The 26,156-nt window shown below is 42.3% G+C and overlaps 4 protein-coding genes and 1 long non-coding RNA gene across 5 annotated transcripts; 2 read left to right on the top strand and 3 right to left on the bottom strand.

Moving 5' to 3' along the window:
- Positions 1-11,231: 11,231 nt before the first annotated feature.
- On the top strand, positions 11,232-13,423 carry LOC144700061 (Translin family protein). Its single transcript, XM_078571441.1, has 7 exons — positions 11,232-11,629; positions 11,712-11,808; positions 11,889-12,004; positions 12,436-12,480; positions 12,629-12,654; positions 12,978-13,113; positions 13,196-13,423. The coding sequence occupies exons 1-7, from the start codon at positions 11,257-11,259 to the stop codon at positions 13,276-13,278; spliced, it is 876 nt and encodes a 291-aa protein (XP_078427567.1). The 5' UTR covers positions 11,232-11,256; the 3' UTR covers positions 13,279-13,423.
- LOC144700059 (ATPase GET3B-like) lies at positions 13,376-17,227 on the bottom strand. Its single transcript, XM_078571438.1, has 11 exons — positions 16,688-17,227; positions 16,091-16,302; positions 15,938-16,000; positions 15,747-15,857; positions 15,537-15,611; positions 15,342-15,410; positions 15,181-15,246; positions 14,542-14,616; positions 14,352-14,450; positions 13,738-13,872; positions 13,376-13,663 (listed from the first exon to the last, which is right to left on the bottom strand). The coding sequence occupies exons 1-11, from the start codon at positions 16,860-16,862 to the stop codon at positions 13,526-13,528; spliced, it is 1,218 nt and encodes a 405-aa protein (XP_078427564.1). The 5' UTR covers positions 16,863-17,227; the 3' UTR covers positions 13,376-13,525.
- A 357-nt stretch (positions 17,228-17,584) lies between these two features.
- On the top strand, positions 17,585-19,602 carry LOC144700060 (Protein kinase superfamily protein). The gene has a single exon (XM_078571439.1). The coding sequence runs from the start codon at positions 17,599-17,601 to the stop codon at positions 18,733-18,735; it is 1,137 nt and encodes a 378-aa protein (XP_078427565.1). The 5' UTR covers positions 17,585-17,598; the 3' UTR covers positions 18,736-19,602.
- LOC144700062 (GCN5-related N-acetyltransferase 8-like) lies at positions 18,697-19,411 on the bottom strand. The gene has a single exon (XM_078571442.1). The coding sequence runs from the start codon at positions 19,409-19,411 to the stop codon at positions 18,788-18,790; it is 624 nt and encodes a 207-aa protein (XP_078427568.1). The 3' UTR covers positions 18,697-18,787.
- Positions 19,603-24,574: 4,972 nt separating the features above from the next.
- On the bottom strand, positions 24,575-25,575 carry LOC144700058 (uncharacterized). Its single transcript, XR_013580665.1, has 2 exons — positions 25,388-25,575; positions 24,575-25,228 (listed from the first exon to the last, which is right to left on the bottom strand). It is a non-coding gene; the product is annotated as an uncharacterized LOC144700058 (long non-coding RNA).
- Positions 25,576-26,156: the final 581 nt, after the last annotated feature.

Genomic DNA, 26,156 nt, shown 5'->3' with positions numbered 1-26,156 from the left:
ATGTTTTTTTATGATTGGTTTTATCTCTATTATGTAATTATTAATATCATGACATTTTTTCCTCTAACCCCACTTAGTTTCATTGAAATCAGGCAGTTTAATGCCAATGATATTTTGAGATTTAATCATGTGCATGCATTATGTGCATCGACTAGGATAAGTGTATAAAGAGGGTTGCAAAATGGGACTTAATGGGCCCACATTTGACCTTAGTACATGGGTCCATTGGGCTTTGTAGTAGGATCTGGCTAAGAGCACATGAAAGTCTGGTATCAGCCATCACATGATCCAAACCTGCCCCAATATTATGCCTATGCTTACACCATCATGGACTTCTATCTTGGACCAAAAAGTTGATCATAAGGTCCAAAAATAGAATAAATGGCGATAAAGGTATTTTTTGTAATAAAAATATACATGTTTTATAATTATTATATGCATCACTTTATTAATTATAGCTTTATTTGACAATAAATTTTTCCTCCATGCATTATTTCTTGAAAACATTCAACATGGCCATTTTTTCATTAAATTCCTATCTAGTGCTCGAAAGCCTATCTATCTCAATTGAAAAATGCTTCAAAACCATTATGGCCTTAAAAATAAAAAGTTCTTAAGTGGCCAGTTAAGGACGACCCGGGACACTCAATCCAGCCGCCAGCCAGCAAGCACACAACGATCAGCCGGCTAAAGCCAGCGATCACCATCGCATAGGACCCTATTGCTGGCTCACTTAGGCCGCACGAAGGCCCAAAACCAAGTCAGCATAGGCCAGAGAGTCTGCATGCGCTATAGAGGGAAGTCTTTTATTTTCAATCGATGATATTGCACAAAAATTTCATAGAATAATTTTTTCTTAAAATTTGGATTGCAGCTAACTACCTCTTTCAGATCCGCACTGGGCCAGGCTGATAAGGATAACATTGATCTTAAGAACCAAAGAATAAATATTGAATGAGCCTCGAGCTGAGTTGGCTTCAAGCCCAATTCATAAATTGCTTTCTTAATGTTTTGATCTAATCTCAGTCGTCCAATCTTCTTTAAGAAGATTGGATGGTGAAATTTAATGCAGCCGAATTTTAAATATTTTTTTCTTCTGTAGACTTCTGATTGGTTGCAGTGTGCTGACGCCGATGAGGGTCCATGCAAATTGACGAATTGCAAGGAGGACCATTAATAAGGTAGGGTGATGAGGCATGCTGACAAGGCAAAAGAAAGGGTACACCGGTCCAAATGGGTCCATGATTATAATTTAATCGAAAAAAACAACCCAACATGACGAAGATCGAACAGTCGGGGGTCAAAGGCATCTTTTGCCATCTGACCGTCGTCCCCGTCGGTTGGCCAATGGTGGCCAGCAACAAGGGGACCATAAGGCTGATCTAACGGCCCCTAAAGAGCCGTTGGATCAGCCTTAGGTTTGACAGGACCTCTCTCGACCCCTTAAGGGAGATTTTGAAGACTAAATGTGCCATCTCTTATTGCAAGAAGAAGGTAGATGACAGAGGTCCCTCTCAAGCTTTGAAGCACACGCCGGCATTGTGATTGCTCTGAAAAAGGGCAGACGACTCAGGGAGGCTTCAGTGAAGGAGACTGCACATCAAAGTTCAGCAACGGTGACCGGTGCCACCACTCTTGTTCATCGAATCAGGGCAGATCTGGTACTTCCTTCTCTTGATTTGGTTGATAATCAGTAGTAGAATACTATAAGTTTGATTCAAGTTATTTCTTTCAATTATCAAGCTTGATTCGATCATAATTTGATGTCATGATTTCATTCAGACATTTCGTCAAACACCTAGAGTGCATTTGAAGTTAGTCATTGATTTCTCTAAGTTCCTATTGGTTCTACCTTATAAATATCTAGAAATATATACCTATACATATCAAACTTATAGAGGCATTCTGTAGAACACCTGCCAGGTGTCAACAGAAACACCTGAGGCCCAAATTACTTCTGAGTTTCTTCTATTTAAAAAATCCTAAAAATAATTCTCAAAGATATTTTCCTATTTAACCCTTATTACTATCAAATTATGATAAATATAAATTTAAAAATCATAAAAATGCCTAAAGATTTATCTAGCGAGTATTCTCAACCTCTTTATCCTTTCTTTCTTTTTCTCTACAACTGAACTAAGTCCGCAGTTCTCTTCTGAATTAGAGATCACATTTTTTCTATAACCTCTAAAACATCTACATCTGTATAGATATACATATACATCCGCATCAATCTCTCTTCTCTTATTACCATCCTTTTCACTTAAGCTTTTCTAAACTAAACCAAAAATTAAGTCCTATATCTATCTACTTAGCTATAGTACCTTAGATATTCTTATGACTTATCTAATTAGTTCTCTTACTAATTAAATAATATTTATACTGCCACTTATCTTCTCTACTCTTAAAATTTAAGCATACTCATATATATCATCTAATCCATTCCAATCTATCATTCAACTTACACTAGTCACTTTCCTTTATCTTTATCATTACTTTCTATTTCTATTGTTTTTCCTACATCTTGCTAAAATAAATACTTCTACAACCTAACTACACGTCTCTTATTTCTATAAACTTGTATTCCCGATTTCACCAAAATCTTAATATCATTATCTTTATATCCACTTCATATCTTCATATCGATTATTACTCATTAAGTAAATACCCTCCTAGTCTCTACTCATAATGATATTACTATCCTATTTATCTTATTATTCTTCTCTACCTTTTCCACTACTTACATTAAAATCATCCTTAACTATAATATCTAATGTCTTACTTCTTAAATATTTCTAGTATCTACCATAATATATAATAATATCTGACATTCTCTCATATCAGTTCTCTTAGTCACCTAACATTCCCTCTACTTACTGACTAATCCGATCTTACATTCACTATCTTGAGTACCATTATTTCTTCTCATTAACTATAACTTAATTGTTAGATACACCTCTAAAGGACAGTTCCTGTGGAGCAACCTTGCTTTAGCTCTACGTCTGAGTGAGTTTGATATCTTTTAGCAAATTTATTTGATTTAGGAAAATGAAAATTACAACAACATTATAATTACACGCGTAATTTGCCTTCATCAAATGGCATCAGTAAAAAGTATAAAAGGAGTCTTAGATTGTAGTCTAGGATCCATAGGAGTTGGAGATATCACAAATTTAGATTCCTATTCTAAATTCGTGGGAAATGTTTTAATTTTTTTAGAAAAGGAGGGTTATTTTATGGCCAAAACTCCTGGGTATAAAAGGTTTCAAATCTCTCTCTCTCTCTCTCTCTCTCTCTCTCTCTCTCTCTCTCTCTCTCTCTCTCTCTCTCTCTCTCTCTCTCTCTCTCTCTCTCTCTCTCTCTCTCTCTCTCTCTCTCTCTCTCCCTCTCTCCCTCACCCTCCCTATCTCTCTCATCTTTAGAGCTCACCCCCAATAGTGGCTTGATGGAGGAAATGATATAAATCGATATGGTCAGCAAGCTAACCACATATTTCATATATTGTTCATTAGTCATCGATACAATACATTAATTATAATGCACGTATATGATTAATGTAAAGTCCAAGAATACATTATTCAACTAAGTGAGTTATGATGAGTTCATAGTACATAAATCATTAGTATTTAAACACACGTTCTAAACATTCGTATTCTAGATACACTTCATAAGGACATTAAATATTTAAATAGAATAACACTATCTATTCTTACTCATATCAGAATGGACAATGACATAGCCATTAGAATAAAGACGCAAATGAACGATAATGAGTGCTTTTAGAAGAAACATTAGAGTGAATTTATATTTATGAATATCTGAATGATACTACCCCAATTTTCAATCATATTGATGCATGCCATCTTTGTATAAGTTGTCCTTAGACTTGAGACACAAAAGACATTTCATCGGTGGACGATTGTGTTTGGTTATGACCTACAAATTATTATTCATGGAGTGATAAACTATCTTAGGCCAGATGCATTCAGTAGTCAAGATGAGATCATTCACCTCAATTTTTGAGGATATCACAAAAGTAAGATGATGTGATGCATGCATCAAAATAGTGAGAATTAATCATAATGACACTCTAAAATTGTAATGACACTAATGATTTGTTGTACCTCACTCTCGCCTTCCATGAGGTCTACTCTTTCTTTTTTGGGAGAGTATGCCAATATGATCTTAGGCCAGAGTGCATCCTTGACCTACTTGCTAAGCGAATCTGTGTGTACACACTCACATGTGGAACATTGCGAACAAAGGACCATAACAAACTTTCCAAGAAACACCTTGTATTTTATAGCATATTAGGGAGGAAAATTTGCGGAGAAGGAGGTGTGCTTGATTTCTCACCAAATGATCTGCCGTCTTGGAGGACACAACATGATCAACATGATCTCTAATTCCAAATTATATTTATGATTAAATTAAAAATTAATAATTGAAATCACTATCGGCATAGTTGAACAAGCCTATTAGATGATTAGATGCTCCCCTTGAATCACCCGGATGGTATATGCTTCTCACGAGTCTTTTGGACTTGTCTAGAACCTTCTAGATCAGCCTATTATATGTTTGGACTTGTCTACAAAGATGTGTATCTTTATAGACAATGGACTCCCTAGAAGGTTCCCTTAGGGTTCACACGTCCCTTATCTGATAGTGGACAAATTGATATCTGATATCCAGATAAAATCCGGACGGTTTCAGATACCACATATCAGATATCGGATGGATGTCGTACACCTCTGGGCGTGGTGGATGGCAGTACTCGAATTCGATGTCAGGTATTGAAAATTAATATCTAGATATCAGATATCAAAATCCATACCGAAACTCGGTCTGGTTTAAAAAAGAGCACACTGTCCCATATGGAAAAAAATTGAAAGTTCCAGTAGTATAAATACTTTGGATACCCCAAATGGTAATTAGATGCCTTGAGATCTACCTAGTACAATCAGAGAGGCTAAGTGTACCCATAGAGGCTTCATATTGTCCCATAAATGGTAATAGCATAGGCTAAATGTACCTAGTACAATTATATTGGGTCCTGTGGTGAGAGCAGTCGGACCCATTTTGTTCTGAGACAAACTATGTTCCAATTTGTAAGGGTAAAATTAATTGCAAGCCTTTAGGATATAAAAAAATGATAACACTAACATTATATGTTGTAAAATAGATTTCTATTCATAAGTTGGATATAAAAGAAACCGATATCTAGCGTCGATATCTGATATCATCATCTAACCATTGAAACATGGACAGATGCCGATATCGGGATGGACAATGGTATCGGATATCAGTACTGTAGCAACCAATATCAGACACCATCAACAGTATCTGGATATCAGTATAGATGGATATTGGATGGTCCATTTTTGAGATCCAGTTAGACATCCATTCCAATAGAGACCTCCGATATCGGGCTTGCGACGGGTTGACACACGTCTCCATGGAGTTGCCACATTCCAAGCTCGTCATTTTGCTAGGCAGTAACTAGTGCGCCTGGTGTTTAGCTACAGCTAGAAGCTGAGTACTATTTTATACAAAAGTAAATCACCCTAGGGTGGCCATACCCTTTCTACAGAAGAAAGAAACCAAAATGCTAGTACATTCAAAGACAGACTTCTCTGACCCAGTCTGGGGAGGTCGGCAGCTACAATTCAAACCTTTCCTCCGATGGGAGTCGTCTCCATCACATTAAACCCCCCCCCCCCCAGTCTGGTCTTCGCATCCTGTCACGTTGCCTCCGGACTATTCTATCAGGAATGACCACGCAGTCCTTCCAAATCTTATCACCGAATCCAATCCAACGGCCGAGAAGACACCAGCAGTCAAAAACCAGGGCCCATGCTACACGGAATAACAGATCCGACGGCTCAGAATAGCCAATCTTTCCCATGCGCCGCACGTGTCGATGACGTAAAGCGACTGTTTCTGACATGCTAGGGGACTATATTTCACGTATGAAACCAAAGGAAAGGGGCAATTATTCACGTCTCTTGATCTCCACGCTCCTCCGACGTAGTATTATCGTTTCTTTTTTCTCTCTCTGAGCTTCTCTTATTCGCCATGGCGAGCGATAACAGCGGGGTTTGTCCGGGGAAGGCGCTGAGGCGGAGTAATAGTAGCAGGCTTCGGATGCACGCGCCGTCGTCGATACAGGTGGCGCCGCCGTCGGGGCGGCCGCAGGAGTGGAAAGTAGCGATACCGCTATTATCGCCGCTGGATATTCTATCTTTGCCGGCGGCAGCGGCGGAGATAGCGGCGGAGGTAGCGGCGGGGGGGCCGCCGGAGGAGAAGCTTCTTCATGGGTCCGCCGGAGAAGCGGAGATCGAGATGGCTGAAGGCCGGTGGCGGCACCCTGCTGAACCCTTCTACTACGATCCCATCCCCTGCGACGCTCCGGCTTTCGCTATAACTCACCCCGCCTCTTGACAGATTCATCTCCCCCCCCCCCCACCACCTTTCTCCTTTGTTCATAGCATGTTTAGAAGGACCAGATTCAACCCTTGTTTTTCCCTTTTAATCTCTTCTTGTCTGGGATGGTGGGTTGGGGTTTGTTTTCTTTAATCCGCCTCTGACTGAGACTCTGATTGGGGCTAAGGGGTTTTTGCCTGATTTCGGTCTTGGGTTTGTTTGGGCTTGATCGATTGTTCCGTCAAAGTGAAGGATGATCTGGATCTTGGGTAAGGAAGTTTCCCGGACAGTGAACGTGACTGATTCTATGGGAGACATTAAACGACGAAGGCTCGAAAGTTTTGATCAGATTTTCCTGAGTGGTAGTGAAGTTTTCTTTGAAGGGTAAATGTTGGCTAACCTTTGTCGTTGTATACAAGAAAATAAAGAATGGGGACGAAAAGTTCAGACAGGGGGGTGGACAAGATTTTGTTAACTTTGGGCACAACGGGGCAGTCGCCTGGTTGAGGACTTTGAACACGACTGAGCCTTCTTTGAAAATCAAGTTTTAAAGAGGTAATAGAAAAGATTAGGTTGATCTCATGGACGTAATTCTTTTTAGACCATTGCCTGATTCTCTGGAGAGTTTGCCTACCCCAGCCGATGCGTTTAAGTGGCATGAAGGTTTTTGGATCAACTTCTGATTTTCTTGAGGACTTGCCAATCCTTGCTGATGCGTTAAAATAGCATTCAACTTTTCCAAACTTTGGTCTACCCTAACTGATACGTCTTAATGTCATGAAGGTTTTTTTACCATCGTCAGTATTCTTGGGGGTTTGCCTATCCAAGCTGATTCATTTAAATAGCATTCAACTTTTCCAAACCAGAACCACATGAAAATTATCTTATTAATGCGATGGATCCGCGCATCAACCAACTGTCCTTCCCAAGTCCATCCCCCAATAGCTCTAACGTGTAATCGTCCAAGAATACACAACACGGTAGAATCTCTCTTCCTAGAAGTGAGTAAATTATCCTATATCATTCAAACCACTTTTCAACTATATTAGGGGGGTGGTTTCTGGCTTGGGGGGGCTGAACACTTAACATGGGCTTTAGAAAACTGAAGGTTGCAGTATCTCCCACCTAGGTTTAAGCGGCTATCTGTAACTTGTACAAAAAGACAAGCGTCCTCCATCTCACATACGCCTGTCCCTAATTGGAAAAGCATAAAATCCTTATAATTTGTTAACAGATTTCAGAAAAATCAATTGGACATCCATTTTACCGTGCATGCACATGGCATTTATCATGATTGTATACATTAGATGAATGTCATAATACTTGTTACTATTTATATTATACATATTCATATCACTGAATTCATAGAATTATAATGCTGATAATTGATATTCTTCGAAGGTTTATAATATGAAACCTTAAACGTGAGATTGAATCAAACTATATTATGCAATCTTTATGAGAATTTATGAGGGCCAAAGAATTTTAAAAAATGAATGAAAGTTTTTTCATTAATAAATTAACTTATAGTGCTGATATATATATATATATATTAAAGATTTTTATATTCTTTACAAAATTACCTGGGACAGGCGACTGTGGGATCTGGTTGACAACATGTGGGCACACATTAAAGCAAGTTAGAATATCGACATGGTGGTCTACTAGATTCCGCAAGCCGGCCAAGTGATCACAAAGCACCAATGTAGTGGGGGGCAAAGAAGTGGGCATGCCGACCAACCCTCCCATCTTCTTTAAAGAAGTGGGTGATTTATGTGTCATGTTGATTGGTCAACAGTGACATCAGTTGCTCAAGAACTCATGCAGCCTGAATTCTCCAGGTTAAATCAAAGGACAGTTTTCTCTTATTTGAAAACTTTGATTCCTATTTCTTTTGTTAGGATATTGGATCAAAATTATGTGGATTTTAGACTTCTTTGACATTCTAAAGTGCGATTTTAGGTCTGATATAGCAGAGATTTATTTTTTTTCGTTGAACTGAGGTTAGCAAGAATTAAATGAAGATCAAATGAGATATCGTGGCTTCAACCAAGGGCTTTTTAACCAAAAACAATCTTGAGTATGTATATATATTTAGTCTCAATAAGATAATAAATTAATTATGAAATAAATACCTAAATTAGGTAGATAAGTCCATGATGAACATCATGTTTCACTGCTCAAACACGCCTGAACAAGATACTATTTGACTAATGACATAGGACCTATTTATCAACATGACATTAAATTTTGAGTTCTACCTTGATGATTCGGTCCATTAATTCAAACCTATTTTACTCCCTTCTTAGGTTTCAATAGCATGGGCATATAATCATTATGGTTCATACATATCATTTCTCTATACTCATCCAATTAAATCCATCTATATTCACCCCATTACTACCTGGAATATGAAAATAAACATTTATCGAATAAAAAAAAATTTAACTTTTTTTGTTTTGTTAAATAAATTCTCAGTCCACAATGAATTTTATAAATTTAGGTTGAGGACAATAAGTTTTACAGGGAAATTAATGAAATAAAAATAATATTATTTCACCTGTATTAAACACTAAGAAGTGTGATGATTCGATGAATATTAATAAATGATATAAAAGCGGTGATGACATTTTGAGAAAGCATCAAATGACCTATTGAGTTTTCTAGACTTCAATAAAAATTGTAGAGTTTTATAGATCATAAAACCATTTATTTTAAAATTTATTTGGATTTATTTTAAAGTTTTGAGCTTTTATTTCCATTTGAAGAGCCTTTTTGTTCATCGATATTCAATGTTTTCAGCTGTTATTTCAATTCAAGGGGCCCTTTTTCCATTGAGATAAATGCATTGTTGACCTATAAATATCATTCACATGACATTATAAAACAAATATTTAGAAAAATTTTATCAGTGTAAAATAAAAAGGGTTACAGATGGAACAATCTTTCAAACTGTTTAAAAGATTCCTAGCATTGTTTGGTGATGCCTTCGAACACTAATTTGTTACTCAACTTTAAATTAACCCCTACATCATATTCAAGCCAGAACTTTATAAATCATACACGCACTAATATCTTAGAAAATTATAATATATATATATATATATATATATATTAAAAATTTTCAAATCATTGGAACTGAATGATGCTAATCAGCTACGAAACAAAGCATGAATAAAAGAAACATTTGATGTTAGCGCTTAGAGAGAAGAAATGAAGATGAAGAAGAAAAGAGGTTACGAAGTATTTTCTTGCAGAACTCTTGCTTCGTCGCATCTTCGCTCTGTTCCTAAAGTCATGCCTGGCCGAGAAAGCCCAAAGAGCTTCCCTTCATTCGCTTCGCGGGAGCCGCACAATACATAGCTGGAAGTCAGAGGGCCCGTACTACCTGCCTAATCCTTCGTTCGCTATGAGGGACCATTGCGTGGAACTTCTAAACTACTCAGCAGAAAGGAAGGGGCTTATGTATTTGCATGACCCCAACTTCCCTACTTACACCCCGAGCCAATACCCTAACGGTCCGGCCACCACACTGTAGAATCGTTTGTGGAACCTTACCTTGGATTTCTGGCAAAAAAATGGCGGAACGTAACAAAACAGCCGCAGCACTGAGGTAATAGTAATTAGGGAGCTACTGCCTTTATGTCTGAGGCGGGGGAGGGGAACGCTTAGGCCTACTTATCCCGACAGGACCTCGTTCAAAAATGCTTTTGTTGACTAGATGATTTTTTTGGTCTTTGATGACATGGCGGTAAAAATAACAAATTATAATTTACTAATTGAACATCCCACTGGTACTGTCTTAGAGAACACTTCTGGTTAGGAAACCCCTGCTTGAGTAGATTCTATCAAGAGGTGATGTAATCAAACCTTACTTACTCAATATAGATGGAATCATAATTTAGTAGACACATCAGAAAGATATCAACATCAACACCGCGATGTGTTTTATCTTGAGTATAATTTCTTATGCCATTAAATATCAGGATATTTTGAGATGTGAATGGGTCTTCACCAAAACCGAGATGGCAATATTGGTTGTCACATCTCTTTTCAGGTATTTGTTTCCGCGTATGACCATTCCCGACACATACAACCACTCCACATGCTCTCAGGTACACATCAGGCCATCCTTTCCATTCCGGCATGGGTCGATGCTTTAGGCTCATGTGTGTTTGGAGCAGTCCCCAGCCAGGGTCATGAACTTTTACTAAACACGCAACATTTACTCTGCTCCCATAGGCAGGGGGGCGACTAGGGCCAAAGCTTAGCCCTCATAGAAACAACCCCAAAAAAAACTCAAGCATCTCATTATTCTTCTCTCATAGAGAGAAAAACACATCACTAATAACCATATCCCCACTATAGTATATAGAGTGATATAAAGAAGACATCATACAAGGTTCCAGGGTAATGAATAGGGTTGGACATTTAGGACCAAGGACCGGTCAGACCAGACTGAACTGGGAACATAGTCTTCCATTTGAGGGTGGACCGGTTGGTCCGGCAGGCTTAGGTCCAAGGGTCAAACCGGACTCAAACTGGAAGTAAACTATTAAATATTTGTTTAATATCTTCTTGTAAAATTAAGAAGGGAATGGGGGGGACGGGGCCATTCAATATGTCGATATAAGTTTTCTACATGACCATCAACATAAAATTTATACTTTGTCGTTGACATTGACTTGTCAACTTGACCAGACCAGACCAGAACCGAATTACATTGACTAGTCAAACCCTAGTAATGAAATTACATTATTTTTATCCATGAAAAAAAAATACCAAAAGCCACAGAAAACTCAATTTTGAAGCCAGTTCAACTGTTGAAGCAAGATGAGAACATCAGTGGCGCTTCGTAGCTTCTTCGCTACTCTGTCTTCTGCTGCTCCCTCGCGACGAAGCTCGCTCTCTCTGCTCGGCCCTCTTCCTTCTCTCTCGCTCCTCCGAAGAGCCTTGCCCTCGCCGCTTCCCCTCTTCTCTTCTCCATCCTCCCCTTGCCGTCTGCTGGCGATGTCGATTCCATCCGAAGCTGAATCCGCCATTGCCCATGCTTCCCTCGAGAAGCAGTTTTCGGAATTCAGCGACCGGCTCAACGAATCTAGTCGCGTCCGCGATCGAATCCGTGAAGTTGTGGCCGAGATGGAGATTGTCATTCGCGCGATGCAATCTAATGTTCTGCTCCTCCACCAATCTCATTCTATTCAGGGTTAGTGCGCGGCGCGGAGTGCTGGTTTTCTAGGGTTCTTTTTTCTTCTATCAAAATTATCTTTCTTGTGGTTGATGGATAGATACTCTGGAGAAATCGAACAGTTCGATCGCACAGCTGAATCTGTTGTTTGCTCGGTTGGTGGATATTCTCAGGGAGTGCCCTGGGCAGTATTATAGGTATGTAGGAGACGGTGTTCTTCGCTGTTGGGGTTGTTCTTTGGCTGATTTCTTCTGGGTTTTATAAATGTGGGGAGAAGGTATAATGGAGACTGGAGAAGCGAGACGCAGACTGTGATATCGATCTTAGCTTTCCTCCACTGGATGAAGACGGGGAACCTGCTCTTGCACAATGATGTAGAGGAGTTGCTTGGATGTGAGTTTTTTTTCAATCTTCGATGGAATCTTTTCGTGACGAATACTACTTCAAGAGTTGAACTCGAAATTGAACACGAACAAGGATTTCTGTTGTTCAATTTAGAGCTTAAGGAAAAATATCTTATTACAATGACACTATAAGCCAGTCTATTTGAACATAACCAAGGATCATGAAGTGAAAGTTGAACCGCTTTGCATGTATTTTGCCGCATTAGAATTTGTGTTTTAACTTTTGTTGAGTCTCAATCATTCAAAGATTTTGATGTCATGTGGTGATTATGGCTCTTTCGTGTTTTCTATTTTATGTAACCCAAAAATTATTTGATTTTTCTCCCGATTCAGAAGTTTATATTACGTCTGGTGAATTCATAAAATTTTTTCAGTCGAGTACTGTAAAAAAAATTGATTTTCATTGTCCTTGTTGCTCAGTAAACACTGCAGAGTTTGGTCTGGATATCGAAGATTATCTGATTGGTGAGTCGAATTCTTCTGATGCGTGTAGTAAATATTATTTAAGGCTTTGAATCCCGGGCTACTTAGTTGAAACATTTTTCGGATTGTATAATATGATGAAGATTCTTTTTTTCTTTCTTTCTTATATTGTTCTATGTGGCTCTTGCAGGATTGTGCTTCATGTCAAATGAACTAGTAAGATATCCTTTCTGTCTCTATTTAATACTAGATGTATACTCCATGGAACGATTGACAAAACTAAGTATGGCGGACAAACAAAAATTCATTGAAGAGTAGCAACCGATACTTAAAAGAAGCTCTCTCACTTATTCGAAGAAGAATTTTACTCCAATCAGTAACAGGGCTCCAATATGGTGGTTAAAAATATTTAAATAGAATTCTTCTGCTGTGGTTTCACCATCTCCAATCATCACTCCCCCCAAAACCAGTATGAACTGAACCTTTCAACATTTATTTATTCTACTGCGAAGATAAATCATGTCGTATAACTTCTCCAGCCAAGGTATGTTGTGAATCGCGTCACAGCAGGGGATTATGACTGCCCAAGAAAGGTCCTCGAGTTCTTGACCGAACTCCACTCTTCCTTCCGGATGCTCAATCTTCGCAACGATTTCCTGCGGAAGAAGTTCGACGGTAGCTATCTTCTACATTTATCAATGGTTTTCTTTTATCCACCTTATCAACAGTAATTTTAGTTTTTCCTTCTGCCCTGCAGGCATGAAGTATGATCTTAGGCGGGTGGAAGAAGTTCATTACGATGTCAAGATCCGAGGCCTGACCGGGTCAACAGCAATCTAAAGGCCCAGTTCTCTGTTAACTTGTTCGTGAAAAGATTATGGTTTTGACTTTATAATGTGACATAGTTGATGAATGTCTCGCATCAACAATAGCAAAATGCCAAGAAAATAAATCAAATATCAATTGGGTATGAAGATTTCCAACATTTTTCTTGCTGTTTGTCGTGTATTTGCTGCTAACGGTATCGTTGACTTGGAATATTTAGCAAAAATTCTGACCTTGCTCAAGATCGAATCCTCGGAATAGTCTACTTCCAAACCATGTCACCCATGAATCTGAGAGCCGGAACGCCTCTGATTTCAACATCAACCAATGGGGCTTTGACAATCGTCAAATCATTGAGTTCTTGATCGTCCATTATCATGTCCAAAGCGCGCATTTGATCCTGCAGTAAAAAAAATATAATCAGAAAAAATACGTATAATCTTATCCCAAATCTTAGAAAATACGTGTCCATACCTTTCTTTTAATGTTGCAGAACTTGCAGTCTGAAGAAGACGGGGGTAGAAGTTGATTGACTATTAATCTATTTACTAGAACGCCTTCCTTCTTGAGTGATGTGCGCAACCTTGAAGATTCACTGACCGCCATGACCTGAATCAAAAAGTATCACATTCAGGGTTCTCCATTAACGAAGACAATGATATTGACGATTTTTATCATCATCATCATCCATCTATCGATGATGAATCATTGTCCTCATTTTCATTCGTCAAAGCCCAAACATGGATAGCGATGATGATGAAGATGATGAGTGGACGATCATAATTTGTTGAAGAACATGATATTGCTTTAAGATGAAAAATTACAACCTTTGCTATAAGCTATAGCTTTTAGCCCAACTGGTAAGCACTTCAATCTAATATATTTCGTAACTGTCATTGACAGCTTGCATCTAATTGTAGATAATTTTGTCATCTGCATCATCATTCGTCCAAGATATCTATGAATGAAGACAACAATGACATAATTGACGGATGACAATGACGACGCCAAGATTGTCATTTTCCACCAACCTTAATTGAACGCCGATAAATACAAATAAAATCAAACAAAGAAGAAGGAATAGTTACCGTCGGAATTGTCACGATGATGAACTCAGTCGAGTCTTTGTCACGAAAGAGCTCGCGCACTTTGACCATCCTCTCCCTGAGCTTTTCTAGCTTGTCAGACTAAGAGAAAAAATAATAATAATAAACCCACAACTTAGTTTCAAGAACTTGGAGATTGTGATGACCAAGGTATCGCCAAATCATAGCTTACAGCATTTTCAGTTTGTCCGTCCTGCCCAAAAACAGACTTTATGGCAGACGTTGCAGAGGTTATCTTCTTCCTGAGCTGATTAACGGATGAGAAATTGAAGTAAGAGACATTATCTAGACTGTAATTCCGGAATCAAATGTTGGATGATACATGATGACTTTGGAAGAACGAAGTATCAGATATCGGCATCGGCTTATTAACAAAGTTGTTTTTAGTGTGGATGTAAGTTCTTAGGTTGCGTTACATTGACAATCACACCTTCAAGCTTAACCATCTATACAAGCGCATTAATAAATTTCAACGCCAGATCAACGAGATAAGCAGTGCATTGACTAATCAATGTTTCTTCCTCAATCCATAACAGTAAGAGCTAGGCCGATCTGGGTCAGATCGAAGGTTGAAATCAAGAAGACTGGTTAATTAAACAAACTCATTGGCCGACTACATTACCCGCCTAACCCTACAACTATTATACATATTCATTTAATGGGCTAATTGGCTTAATGAAAAAAAGGGAAAAATATCAACGGATAATCAGAATTAATGGATTATCAGAAAGGTAGACTCTTAACCATGTACCAAATAATACAAAATGAGTGAGACGCTTATCAGAAGGGTAAAATGTAGGAAGCTATTTACCGCCATGATCTTCCCGATGGACTTGTCCAAGAAGTCCGGCAAGGACAAAAGACGAAGTGTGTGGCCCTAGAATAAAGAATTAAGAAATGAAATGTAATATTCAACAAATGACTAGCCAAAAATAAGAAAAAATTAATAAGTTTCTGCGTCATCCAATTTACCGTTGGAGCAGTATCAAACACGATCCGGCTAAACATTTTATATTCATCTGATTCAACGAATTGCATAACCTGGTCATAGAGGTAGTGTTAGCAAGTATAAAGCATCAAATACAAAACATCATATCTGCTAGAGGTGGTTGATCTTCCTTATTTTTTTCAATAAAACAAGCAAAAATATCAAGAAAAATTACAAGCCTTGGAAATCGCGATCGCTTCGTCCAAGCCCGGGGGTGGAGAATCCAGCAGCTCTCCTAGCTTCAGTTCTCCTAGCTTGATACATAACATGAAAAGAACGATCAAAAAAGATAATTAAACCATATCTTAAAACGCTCGAACCATGAAGATATTGGGCAAACTCCATCGAAAATAAACAGGAATCGAATCAGTTCAAACATTAAATATTACCTGTTCCGCCAGCATTCCGAGGCCCATGCTGTCCATGAAATCCTTGACACCAGTTCCTCCATTATTCTGAGTGGCAGATCGAAATTCTTCTCTAGCTTTCTCAGGGTTTATCTAACAACTAACCTAGATCAATTCTCAAGCCATGAATCGCACCAAATAACAGAAAAAAAAACAGGGAAGGCAGCAAATACCTCGAGCGCGAAGAGCGGAGAATCCATTCCATCAATGGGAACCAGCATCCCTCCGCTGACATCCTTGAGAGAATTATGAAAAAAAAATAAAGAACTATATAAAAAAAATCTTGAATAACAAAAGTTACTTTCTCTGAGAATAACAAAAGTTACTTGTGCAAATGAATCGCTAAGAGAATGAGCTGGATCGGTGGAGACGACGATGGTGGGATGCCCACTATTGGCAAATTTAACTGCCAGGGAAGCAGCGCAACTGGTCTTACCAACACCCCCTTTACCGCCAAGCATGTAATACTTTCGCTGAGTTCCAGCGATCATTTCATCAAATCCTGCCACGCTTTCCGCCTGGCTTGCCACGGATCTGACTGAAAATCGCAGGGGCGTGTTGTTTTGATCAGAAGAAGTTTGAAATTTATACTTAGCAAGATTTTTTTGAAAAGTTTGTTCAAAAGAATCAAAATTAAACGTCCTCATTTGTTTGTTTTTATGGCTATCCATTGATCGCGATTGGATCTAGAAGCTGAAAAAGCACAGAAGAATTATCCGAAGAATAGTTCTTGACGATTGATGAACAACAGCGCTGGCTGGTTTGTGTTCGTCGCTCACGGAAAATTTGCGCATTCCGTGCACGATCAAGGTTAGAGATCAAGTTCATGCTCTTCGACAGATTGTAATGGTTCGTTTGATTCTCCGCTGCAAATCTTTCGAAATCTGACCAAAACTAGAAATCGATAAGGATTGAGAAGTCACCTTTGAATGAACGCCTCGGGGGAGTCCTCTCAGAGACGGCGACCGAGATAGAAATGCAATTATCGAACGATCGTCGGAGGTGAAAACGAACTCCGAAGACGGCGGATCGATCTCCGGCGGAGAAGCCACGGCCGGCAAGACAAGCGGCGATGGAAGGAATTCCTCGCGCTGCCATGACGACAACCTTCCGAAAGGGATTGTAAACCCTAGCAGAGCTCGACGAAAGGGATTCTGATCTTCTCTCGCGTTGCAGGATGGATAATCCCTTCTGGCGGGCTCGTCGTTCGCCACGTACCAAATTCGTGGGTCCTACAACGTCAATCGCTCGATTACAAATTTGTAATCGCGCCGCCTCTTTGAAACTAGTCAAGAACAGAGGAAGAGGATGAGGATCACGCCACAAGATCAATCGACGAACTTCAACGGATTATCTCAGATCCATTTGTGAACTTGCTCTTTCGCGATGAGATTTTGATCGCAACCAGTGATCGAAGAGATTTTTCATCGGCGGAGAGCGCCTGATGAGGAAATCCGGCACTCATGCGATCTCCACTAAATTTCAAACTCAGCCGGGAAAATAACAGATTTTTCATCAACGAAGAACAGTTTGTAATTTTTTATATCAGCCTTTATTGTATTTGGGATTGCGTAGTTTGAAAATCGATCGAACAAAAGCCAATTCGATCCGACCACAACGAACTTTTCAACGTCCATTTTCAAAATTAATTCAAATAACAATCGATCCGATCCGAACACCGGCCCGAACGAAACTGATGAGCTTCAATGGATAAACTTGCTCGATCAGATCAAATCCCCAAATTATCTCTAACCAAACTGAAAACTTCCTTCCCTAATCACCTTATAAATAAACCAGGAGGAAGAACACCAGCAGTCTTGCTTCTTCTTCCGGCATGTGCAAGAAGAAGAGCGACGCTCTCGCGGCGGATCCGAAGCCCCGATCGCGAAGCTCCATGGCCTCGTCGGGCTTCCAATCGAGCTCGGATTTCACCTCTAATGGCGGTCGCGATGCGGCGAAGCCGTCCTCCTCCACCTCCTCCGACCACCTCTCGATCACCAGCATCAGAGAAATCATGGCGGAATCCCCCAATCTCTACGATTTCTCCGAGATTCTGACCGCCGCGAGTAGCGAACACGCCAAGCGCCTCTCGAGCTCCTCCTCAAGTTCATGGCGATGCACGATCCGCGGCAAGGAAGCCGCGGTCCTCCGCCGGACCTTCCACGGCGATCCGTCGCAGCTCCGCCGCCGCGCCGCCGCCGCCGCCGCCGCGCGCCACAAGAACGTCGTCCGTCTCCTCGGCGCCGCCGCCGCCCCCCCCGACGCCCTCTTCCTCGTGTACGAGTTCATCCACGGCGCCAGCCTCCGAGACTGCCTCAGGAACCCTAGAAATCCCGAATTCACGCCGATCGCGAGCTGGCTGCAGCGAATTCAAATCGCCAGCGACGTCGCGCAGGGCCTCCAGTACATCCACCACTTCTCCGCCGCGGCGCCGATCCACGACCGGATCAAGAGCTCGGCGATCATGATCACGGATCGCGATCACCGCGCCAAGATCTGCTACTTCGCCGCGGCGGATCTCGCTCGGGAGGAGGAGAAATTCCAAGGCGCCAGAGGCTACATCGCGCCGGAGGTTCGCGAGGGCGAGCCGGCGTCGCAGAAATCCGACGTCTACGCCTTCGGAGTCGTGCTTCTGGAGCTGATCTCGGGGGAAGAACCGATCAAATACACCTACAAAGCAGAGATCGGAGGGTACGAGATCGTCTCCTTGGTGGAATCCGCCAAGATCTTGATCGAGGAAGACCGGAGCTTCCGATCATGGGTGGATCGGCGGCTCAGAGACTCGTTCCCGGAGAAGGTGGCGAGGAAGACGATCGCGCTGGCGGTGGACTGCGCGCAGCCGGCGGCGGACCGCCGCCCGGACATGGTCCGCGCCGCCGCGAATCTCTCCGCGCTGCTCGCCCAATCCAAAGCCTGGGCAGACCTCATCGGAAACCGGAACGAGTCCTCGCAATCGCTGGCTCCAAGATGATGAACAGGAAGAAATTGGGGGGAAAAAAAAAACCCTAACCCTAACCCTAACCCTAATCGCGGGCGTAATCGAGGAGAGCAGCGCCGGAGAGGCGGCAGATCCGCCATTCTCGGAAGACCTCCGCGCCCATCTCCTCGTAGAACTTGATGGCGTTCTCGTTCCAGTCGAGCACGCACCATTCCACGCGGCCGAAGCCCATCGCCGCGGCCTGCTCCGCCACCGCCGAGAGCAGCATTCTTCCGAAGCCCCTCCTCCGGTACGCCTCTCTGACGAACAGATCTTCGACGTAGAAGCCGGGCTTGGCGAGGAAGGTGGAGAAATTGGGGAAGAAGAGCACGAACCCGGCCACAGTCGCCTTCCCGGAGACGAAGGCCTGCTGCTCGGGGTCGGAAATCGCGGTCGGAAGCTCGATCTTGCGAGAGACGGGCGTGAAGAACGGGTCTGCAGAGGAGTCGATCGGATCGGGGGAGACGTCGAGGATGAAGACGGTAAAGGATTTGAAGGGGGGAGGAGGGTCGGCGGAGGGGAAGAGCGCGGCGGAGAGGGAGGATTCCGTGGCGGAGAGGAGGTGGGTTAATCTCTCGAAGTCCGCCATTTGCTGGATCATCTTCAGAAGCTGTGGAACGTCCGCCTTCTCCGCCAGCCGGACTCTCGCCCACAGATGCGTTGCTGCCATTGCCGGGTTGGTCTCTTCTTCCTTGCTAGACTGGAGTTTTTGAGGTTCAGATATGGTAGATATCCTTGTTATTTATTTTCTCTTAAATAGCAAGACTTGTAGGGCCTGATGAAAATTTTGATGTTGGACGGATGTTGAATATTATTGCGCAATGCGTCATTAATATCTAGATCTTACCGTGTTTCTACTTGTGTTGGTCGCCCCCCATTTTGATTCCAAGCTATGTGGCTAGAGGATGAAGCCATGTGAAAAAAAAAGAAAACAAAAGTAGGGAACAGTATAAAGGGTTTCAGTGTTAGATTGTTGAGACAAAGATGGATGCGGATTGATATCAACGGATGTCTGATATCGTCATCTGAGTGGTGTGTTTAAGAATCTTATCGATACAATTTTCTTAAATAAATTAATTTTCACATTCGGATTTATTGTTGTGTTTCATGACATTACAAACATCGCTTCTAAAAAGTAATTTATTTATATTCATTAATCTCTATTTTTTAAACTCATAATCTCTATTTTGATAGTTATGACATGTTTTTTATTTAAATGAAATTTATTTGATGTTTTCTGGTCTTAAATGCCTGCCCTGTCATGTGTCACCACTTGATTAAGTTAAATGGTGACAAATCACATTTTTTGTTAATGATTAGCGCAGCTTATCATTGTAAAAGTTGCAATATGACATTGTAAATCTTGATGTCATAATGTCTAATGGTTAGCTAATGCCTTTCTATTTTTTAGTCCAAAGGGTGACATGACATTATAGAAAAAATAAATTATAAGTTCAATAAATGTGTGCGTGGAGAGTAAGCAAAAGCATTATTTTAAACGCATTTGTATTCTTTTTTATTGTGTTGAATCAAAGAATTGGACGGCTATTAAAGCTCCTTAAAAGCATTTGTCTTTTCTTTGTTAATTTTACTTTATAAGGTATTTGGCTCCTGTGTATTATCTTTGTGTACCAAATATTCATTAGTAGTACTATGTACTATAAATTAAAGGTAATAAAGTCTGGATATCTCTCAAAATAGTGTAACAATAAAGCAGACCAAAAAAACTGTACAAATCTTTATGATTATTAAAAATGATGCTCTCAATAAAAAAAATCGTCCTATCCTCTTTTATCAACTTGGTATTAAAAAATACTTGTATGTAAACATTCATTTTCAACAATTGAACCTTTTCAAACTGTTAATTTTTAAGAACTAAAAAGATTTATGCTAGAACAACTGATGCTAAGAAGAACAAAAGACCTTGAACGCGTGTAGTGTCTTGGAAGACTATCTCAGCTTTTCCCTGACCAAATCTCCCCACATTTGGATTACTGATTAATAGTTGATAAACTTCAATAAACTCACCTTCTGAAACAATAAGCTCCGGTCCTGGAGGTATAATATCAATTACATCATGCCCGTCCGATGGAGCAATTGTGGTTATTTCATACCCCTTTTTCTTCTTACGTATTATTTTGCTTATTACACCTGCTGATGTAGAATTATAGACAGTATTGTTACTCATGCTGTCATCTCGATAAATCTGACCCCTTCCTCCTACTTATATAGGATATTTTACGAAATAAGTGTCCTTTAGGGTTCACCCAACCAATATCTGTCTGTCATCCGGTATCGGACAACCGATATCCGATATCCGGGAAAAAATGGGACGATGCCGGATATCGGATATCGGATATCAGACATCTGTCTCTGAGGGGTAGACGGATATCGGTACCGAATACCGTAGGTAGAGGGACGCGACGGTTACCGGATGCCGGATACTGGTTTTCGATATCTGAATATCAGAACCGGTATCGACAGTAAAAATACAATTTTTCAGTTCAATGTATGACTTACGTACATTAGCATCAAATGGTTTTAATCTATTATCAATCTCAGTTAATGTATAGAGATTAAATTTTTTATTTTCTTCCATATGTGATGGCGCGGCACCGTCCGATACCGCAGGACCGTCGCTCGAGGAACCAGCATCGTCATCGAGCCCGCCACCGACACGTGTCCAGCCGACACGACGAGCCACAGCAACGACGCGCAACTCCGGGTTCAAATATTCGGCGCGACGACGTGCCATCTTCGACCGGTGCCTGCTCGCATTTCCCGCTTTTAATTCCCGCTTTCTTAGTTTTCTTCGTACCCACGTGTAGTGAGGGGAAGTTCCTGTATGAGGATATCTTCCCCTCCCGCTAATGGGCCCTAGCCCTTTAGCCATTTCCCTTTTTATTTTGTTTGTTTGTTTTGTTTCAAGGGGCCCATCCACCTATTCCCTATAAGAGGAAGGGGTGGGCGCCCTCTTTTGATACTCTTGAATTTTCATTGAAAAGTAAAACGTTTGGAAGTCAAAGAGCCACTACGTGGAGGAAGAACGAAGAAGGAAGGAGGAAGGAGGAAGGAGGAAGGGAGAGGAGTAGGGGTAGTCGACGCCGTCGCCGTCCCCAGCGCCGCCGCCGCCCCCTGCGCCGCCGCCGTCTCTAGTGCCGCCGCCGTCCCCCAACACCGCCGCCGCCTCCAGCGCCACCGCCGCCCCAGCGCCGCCGCCGCCCCAGCGCCGCAGCCGCCCCAGCGCCGCCGCCGCACCAGCGCCGCCGCCGCCCCAGCGCCGCCGCCGCCCCAGCGCCGTGCCACCCCGCGGCCGGCCGTTGCCCATCGATGCCGCCGCGGATCCCGCCACTGTCCCACGCGCCTCCGCCGAGCCCCGAGCGCGCCACCGTGCTCTGCCACGCACTGCACCCGCCATCGCGACGCGCCCCGACGCCGCCGCGGACTCCGCCCGCTGTCCCACGCACCTCCGCCGAGCCCCGAGTGCGCCGCCGTGCTCTGCCCGCGCACCGCGCCCGTTAACTGGCTGCGTCCGGAGCGCGCGCCACGCACCCACTGTCATTGGCCACCCGGCCGCGCGCCGCGGTGCACCAACTGCGCGCCGTGCGCCTGCTGCCGCCGATCACCTGGCCGCGCGCCGCCGTGCTTGCCCCCACTTCGCGCCCGTCAACCGGCTGCGCCCGGACAGTGCGCCGCACGCCTGCTGCCGCAATCTCACGTAGCCGCACGCCGCCGTGCGCCATCCGCACCTCGCCGCACGCCATCTCGTCTCCAGCCACGTGACGCCGACCCACGCTGCTTTTCTCTTCACCGGCCCCAGCCCTGATCACCGTTCCTGCCCTCCAACGATCCTTGGGTACTACCGAGATAGCTGTCGCCAGATGCGACGAAGGTACTCCTCTTCACTGCCCTTTGTCTCTTACCTTTTCCAGTACGCTTTTGATTTCCCTCCACCGCGCTTGGGTTAGACGTAGGTGACCTCACCAGAAGTGATCCTGTCAATCTCTGGAACGGCAACACCGCATTTCGGCACTCGCACGTACCATAGTAGGACTTTTACGCATTTCCGTCAACATTTATACCTGTCCATCAGCATTATCGGACGACACTGATCGTCGTTGTCCGATCGAGACCCTGATTCGATACCGAGCCGCTACCCTCGGTGTCGACCAGACGACGTCTTGACGACATCTGGCATCAATATGGGATAACAGGATTCGAAGTGTAATGTAAACTCAGAATCCCGTTATCTCACATGGAAGAAATTAGAAACCTTTCTCTGTATATATTAAATGAGCCCGACTATACATTAAATGGTAAAATGCTATTTTAATCTGCACCCGCCATATTTAATGGACATCATATTTGTTTATTATTTAATATGTCGTCCCCAATAAATAGAAGTAAAAAGTTATAACACGAAACCCAAATCCTATTATCCCATATGGAAGAAATTAAAAATATTTAGCTGTATATATTAAACGAGATGTATAAACAATCAAAAACCTCATTACTCTCTTGCCCATGTTAATAGCTGAACACATATAAGTTAATGATATTTTTAAGTATACTTCCGATGTGGATATCGAAAACCGATATCCACACCCAATATCCGATATCTTCATCCTTCCCCCGGAGATGGAGAGGGATCTCGACATTGAGACGGATATTGGTATCGGATATCGGCACTGTAGCAACCGATATAGATACTGATATCCGATATCTGGATATCGGAATGAACGGATACCGGAAAATTGCCTTTCCTGGAATAATATAAGGATCCTGAATTGAGAGAAAGCATTGGGATCTCACCAGACTTGCATTGAGGTTTTAGGAATCTTGATCTACATTTTCCTGTCATTATCTATTCATTTCCCCTTTAAACACTCATCACTTTCTCACTTCAAACACTCATTTTCCCTACTTTCACTCTCTAGATCGATTCTTTCTCTCTCTAGAACTTCATCCATATCCCTATTTCATCCTCTCAAAATTTCATAAAAATCTCCTTCATTTGCACGTTCCAATTCCATCTCAAACTCATACACCCTCTCGTCATTTTCTCTCTTTATCTCTTCATTTCAGTCATATTCTCTCTCTAAACCAGTTTATTTCTCTCTCTAAAATCTCTCCCTGTCTCTCTCTAGAAATTCTATCATCTCACCCCTTTGTCCCTCTTGAAATCCCAGAAAAAAAACATTTTTTTGACAACTAGAAGCCCTAATTTCCCAACGCCACCGCTTGTGTGCGCTGCACAGCAACACCCATGCGCCCACGCGGCCCTTTGCTCACCGGTCTCACGTGCACAACAGCGTGCCCAGTGGGCAAAGATGAGCACCCTCTCGAGGGCTTAGCTGATTTTTGGCTAAGTCCAGAAGAGGTCGACTAGTTAGAACCGGTCCGAACCGGGTTGAACCAGCTTGATGGCGCATGCCATCAAGGTTCATTGACAATGCCGGCTGCGCCGCCCGCCACCGTCATCGAAGACGGGGTGAAGATGCTCAATTCTCGCTTTTGATTTTCACCGTTTCTTTGTTGTGTGTTTTGTTTTTCCGTTCTCGTCGTCCTGTGTTCGTGGCACTGCAACGCGTCCCGTGTCCTTGCTTTGTCGTCTTTGGGGAGGGGTCCTTAGTCATTTTGGACCCCCTCCCTTGTCCCTTTGTCTTTTCTTTTATGTTTTTAACTTTCCCTTTTCCTTTGTAACGAGATGCCCATTATATAAGGGCCCCCTAATAAACCAGATTCCCTTTGTTGACCCACTTAGGGGGCCCATTTGGCCTCTTCCCCCTTTAAAGGGAAAGAGGGGGGCGCCCTAGGTTCTTAGACCAGGAAGAACAGAGAAGAGAGTCGTCATTTTTTTCTGGTCTCCCCCTTCTTCAGAGAAGAGATATCATAAAGGAGAAGAGAAGAGGAAGATCGAGAAGGGGATAGGAGAAAAAATTTACCTGCGTGCAGGTGATTTCAGCATCCTAATCGCAGGGGAACGTTCAGGCTTCACACTGGGTGAAATTTCAAGCCCCAATTGAATCAACGATCATCTTAGTTGTGACGGAGATTTCTTCAGCAAGTACCCGATCGTCGAAACTGCAAGGGTGGAAATTCCCAGTGCGTTGATTGCCCAGTCTGAATCGGATTCAGCAAGTCAAGTTTGGAGCCTGCCCGTCACAATTCGCTAGGCGTTCAACTCGCAAGAGATTTCCACGGCCGTCGACGAGCGGAGATTGCTCAATCTAGCGACCTGTTCTCGCTGCGCCAGCTTGGACGATGGGACTAGTGGCGGTTGAATAGTTATCCTCGTCAGATGACAACGCTGGCCTGAGATCCCGTCGCAATTTGCAGGGCGTTCAAGTTGCAGGAGATTCCCACGGCCGCCGACGCGCAGGGATTGCTCGAAGTAACGATCCATTCCCGCTGCGCTAGTTTGAACAGTGGCTGTTGAACAGTTATCCCCATCTGGGGAAGGTGACGGTGCTGGCCTGAGCCGGACCTGCGGCCATGTGCCAGTCGGGAACGGCTAGAAATTTGAGAATTAACAGAAATAAAATCGTAATTTACGAAAAACGGCGAACATGAACAAAACTACAAAATTGGAAAAATTGAACGCCAAATCAATTGTGAAATGAATTCAAAATGAGCCTAGAAGTACCAGGGATTATCAGAGAATCGATCTGGGCGAACCTCGAGCAATGAACACCGAATTTTTCCACGAATTTGACTTGAATTTGATGAAAAAATGCGGCAACGGATCTGGAAAATTCTTGCCCCGATCGAACTCCAAATAGTTCTTGGTTGAATCTTGAGTCTTCAAGGGAGCTAGGTGTTCTCTCCTTTTGCTTAAAATCAAGTGTGTCCTGTTTAATTTCTCCGTTTCCCCTTTTATCGCCGCGGAATCGGAAGAACAAGTTTTCTGATTCCGTTATTTTTATTCCTTTGCACGTTGTACGCAGGGCGTACAACGTGACGCGATTGGTTCATCGCGCCTTCGCGTGGCTCTACTCTGTCTGCGATTTGTACGGAATTGCATACAGGCATGTCGCGCACTGAAGGGGCGAACACACCTTCTGATAAGTCTGCGCGGCGCTCCATGTGGTGCGCCATTTTCGCAGGCCCTGCGCCACTTGCTAACTGTTAGGCACTAAAACTGGCCCAATAAAGATCAGTTTAGATAAAAAAATATTTTTAATTTAAAAAAACTGGAATAAATAGTAAAAAATGTTTATTAATGCGAAAAAAAGTTGTGTGAATTTCTAAAGTCCATTTTATTGCTTACTTTATTTTTATTTATAGAAATAGGTCAACTAAAACATTTAGTTTCTTATAAACATCATTTTAAAAATGCTTTAAATGTATAAATTGACCTAATTATTTGTCCAAAATGTTGTATAACTTGAAATTTAAGAAAATTCTTCTTTAAA

This window comes from Wolffia australiana, chromosome 2 (genome assembly GCF_029677425.1).
Source record: "Wolffia australiana isolate 7733 chromosome 2, ASM2967742v1".
Lineage (NCBI taxonomy): Eukaryota > Viridiplantae > Streptophyta > Magnoliopsida > Alismatales > Araceae > Wolffia > Wolffia australiana.
The sequence above is the reverse complement of the archived record's forward strand: the minus strand, read 5'-3'. Positions and strand labels throughout refer to the sequence as shown.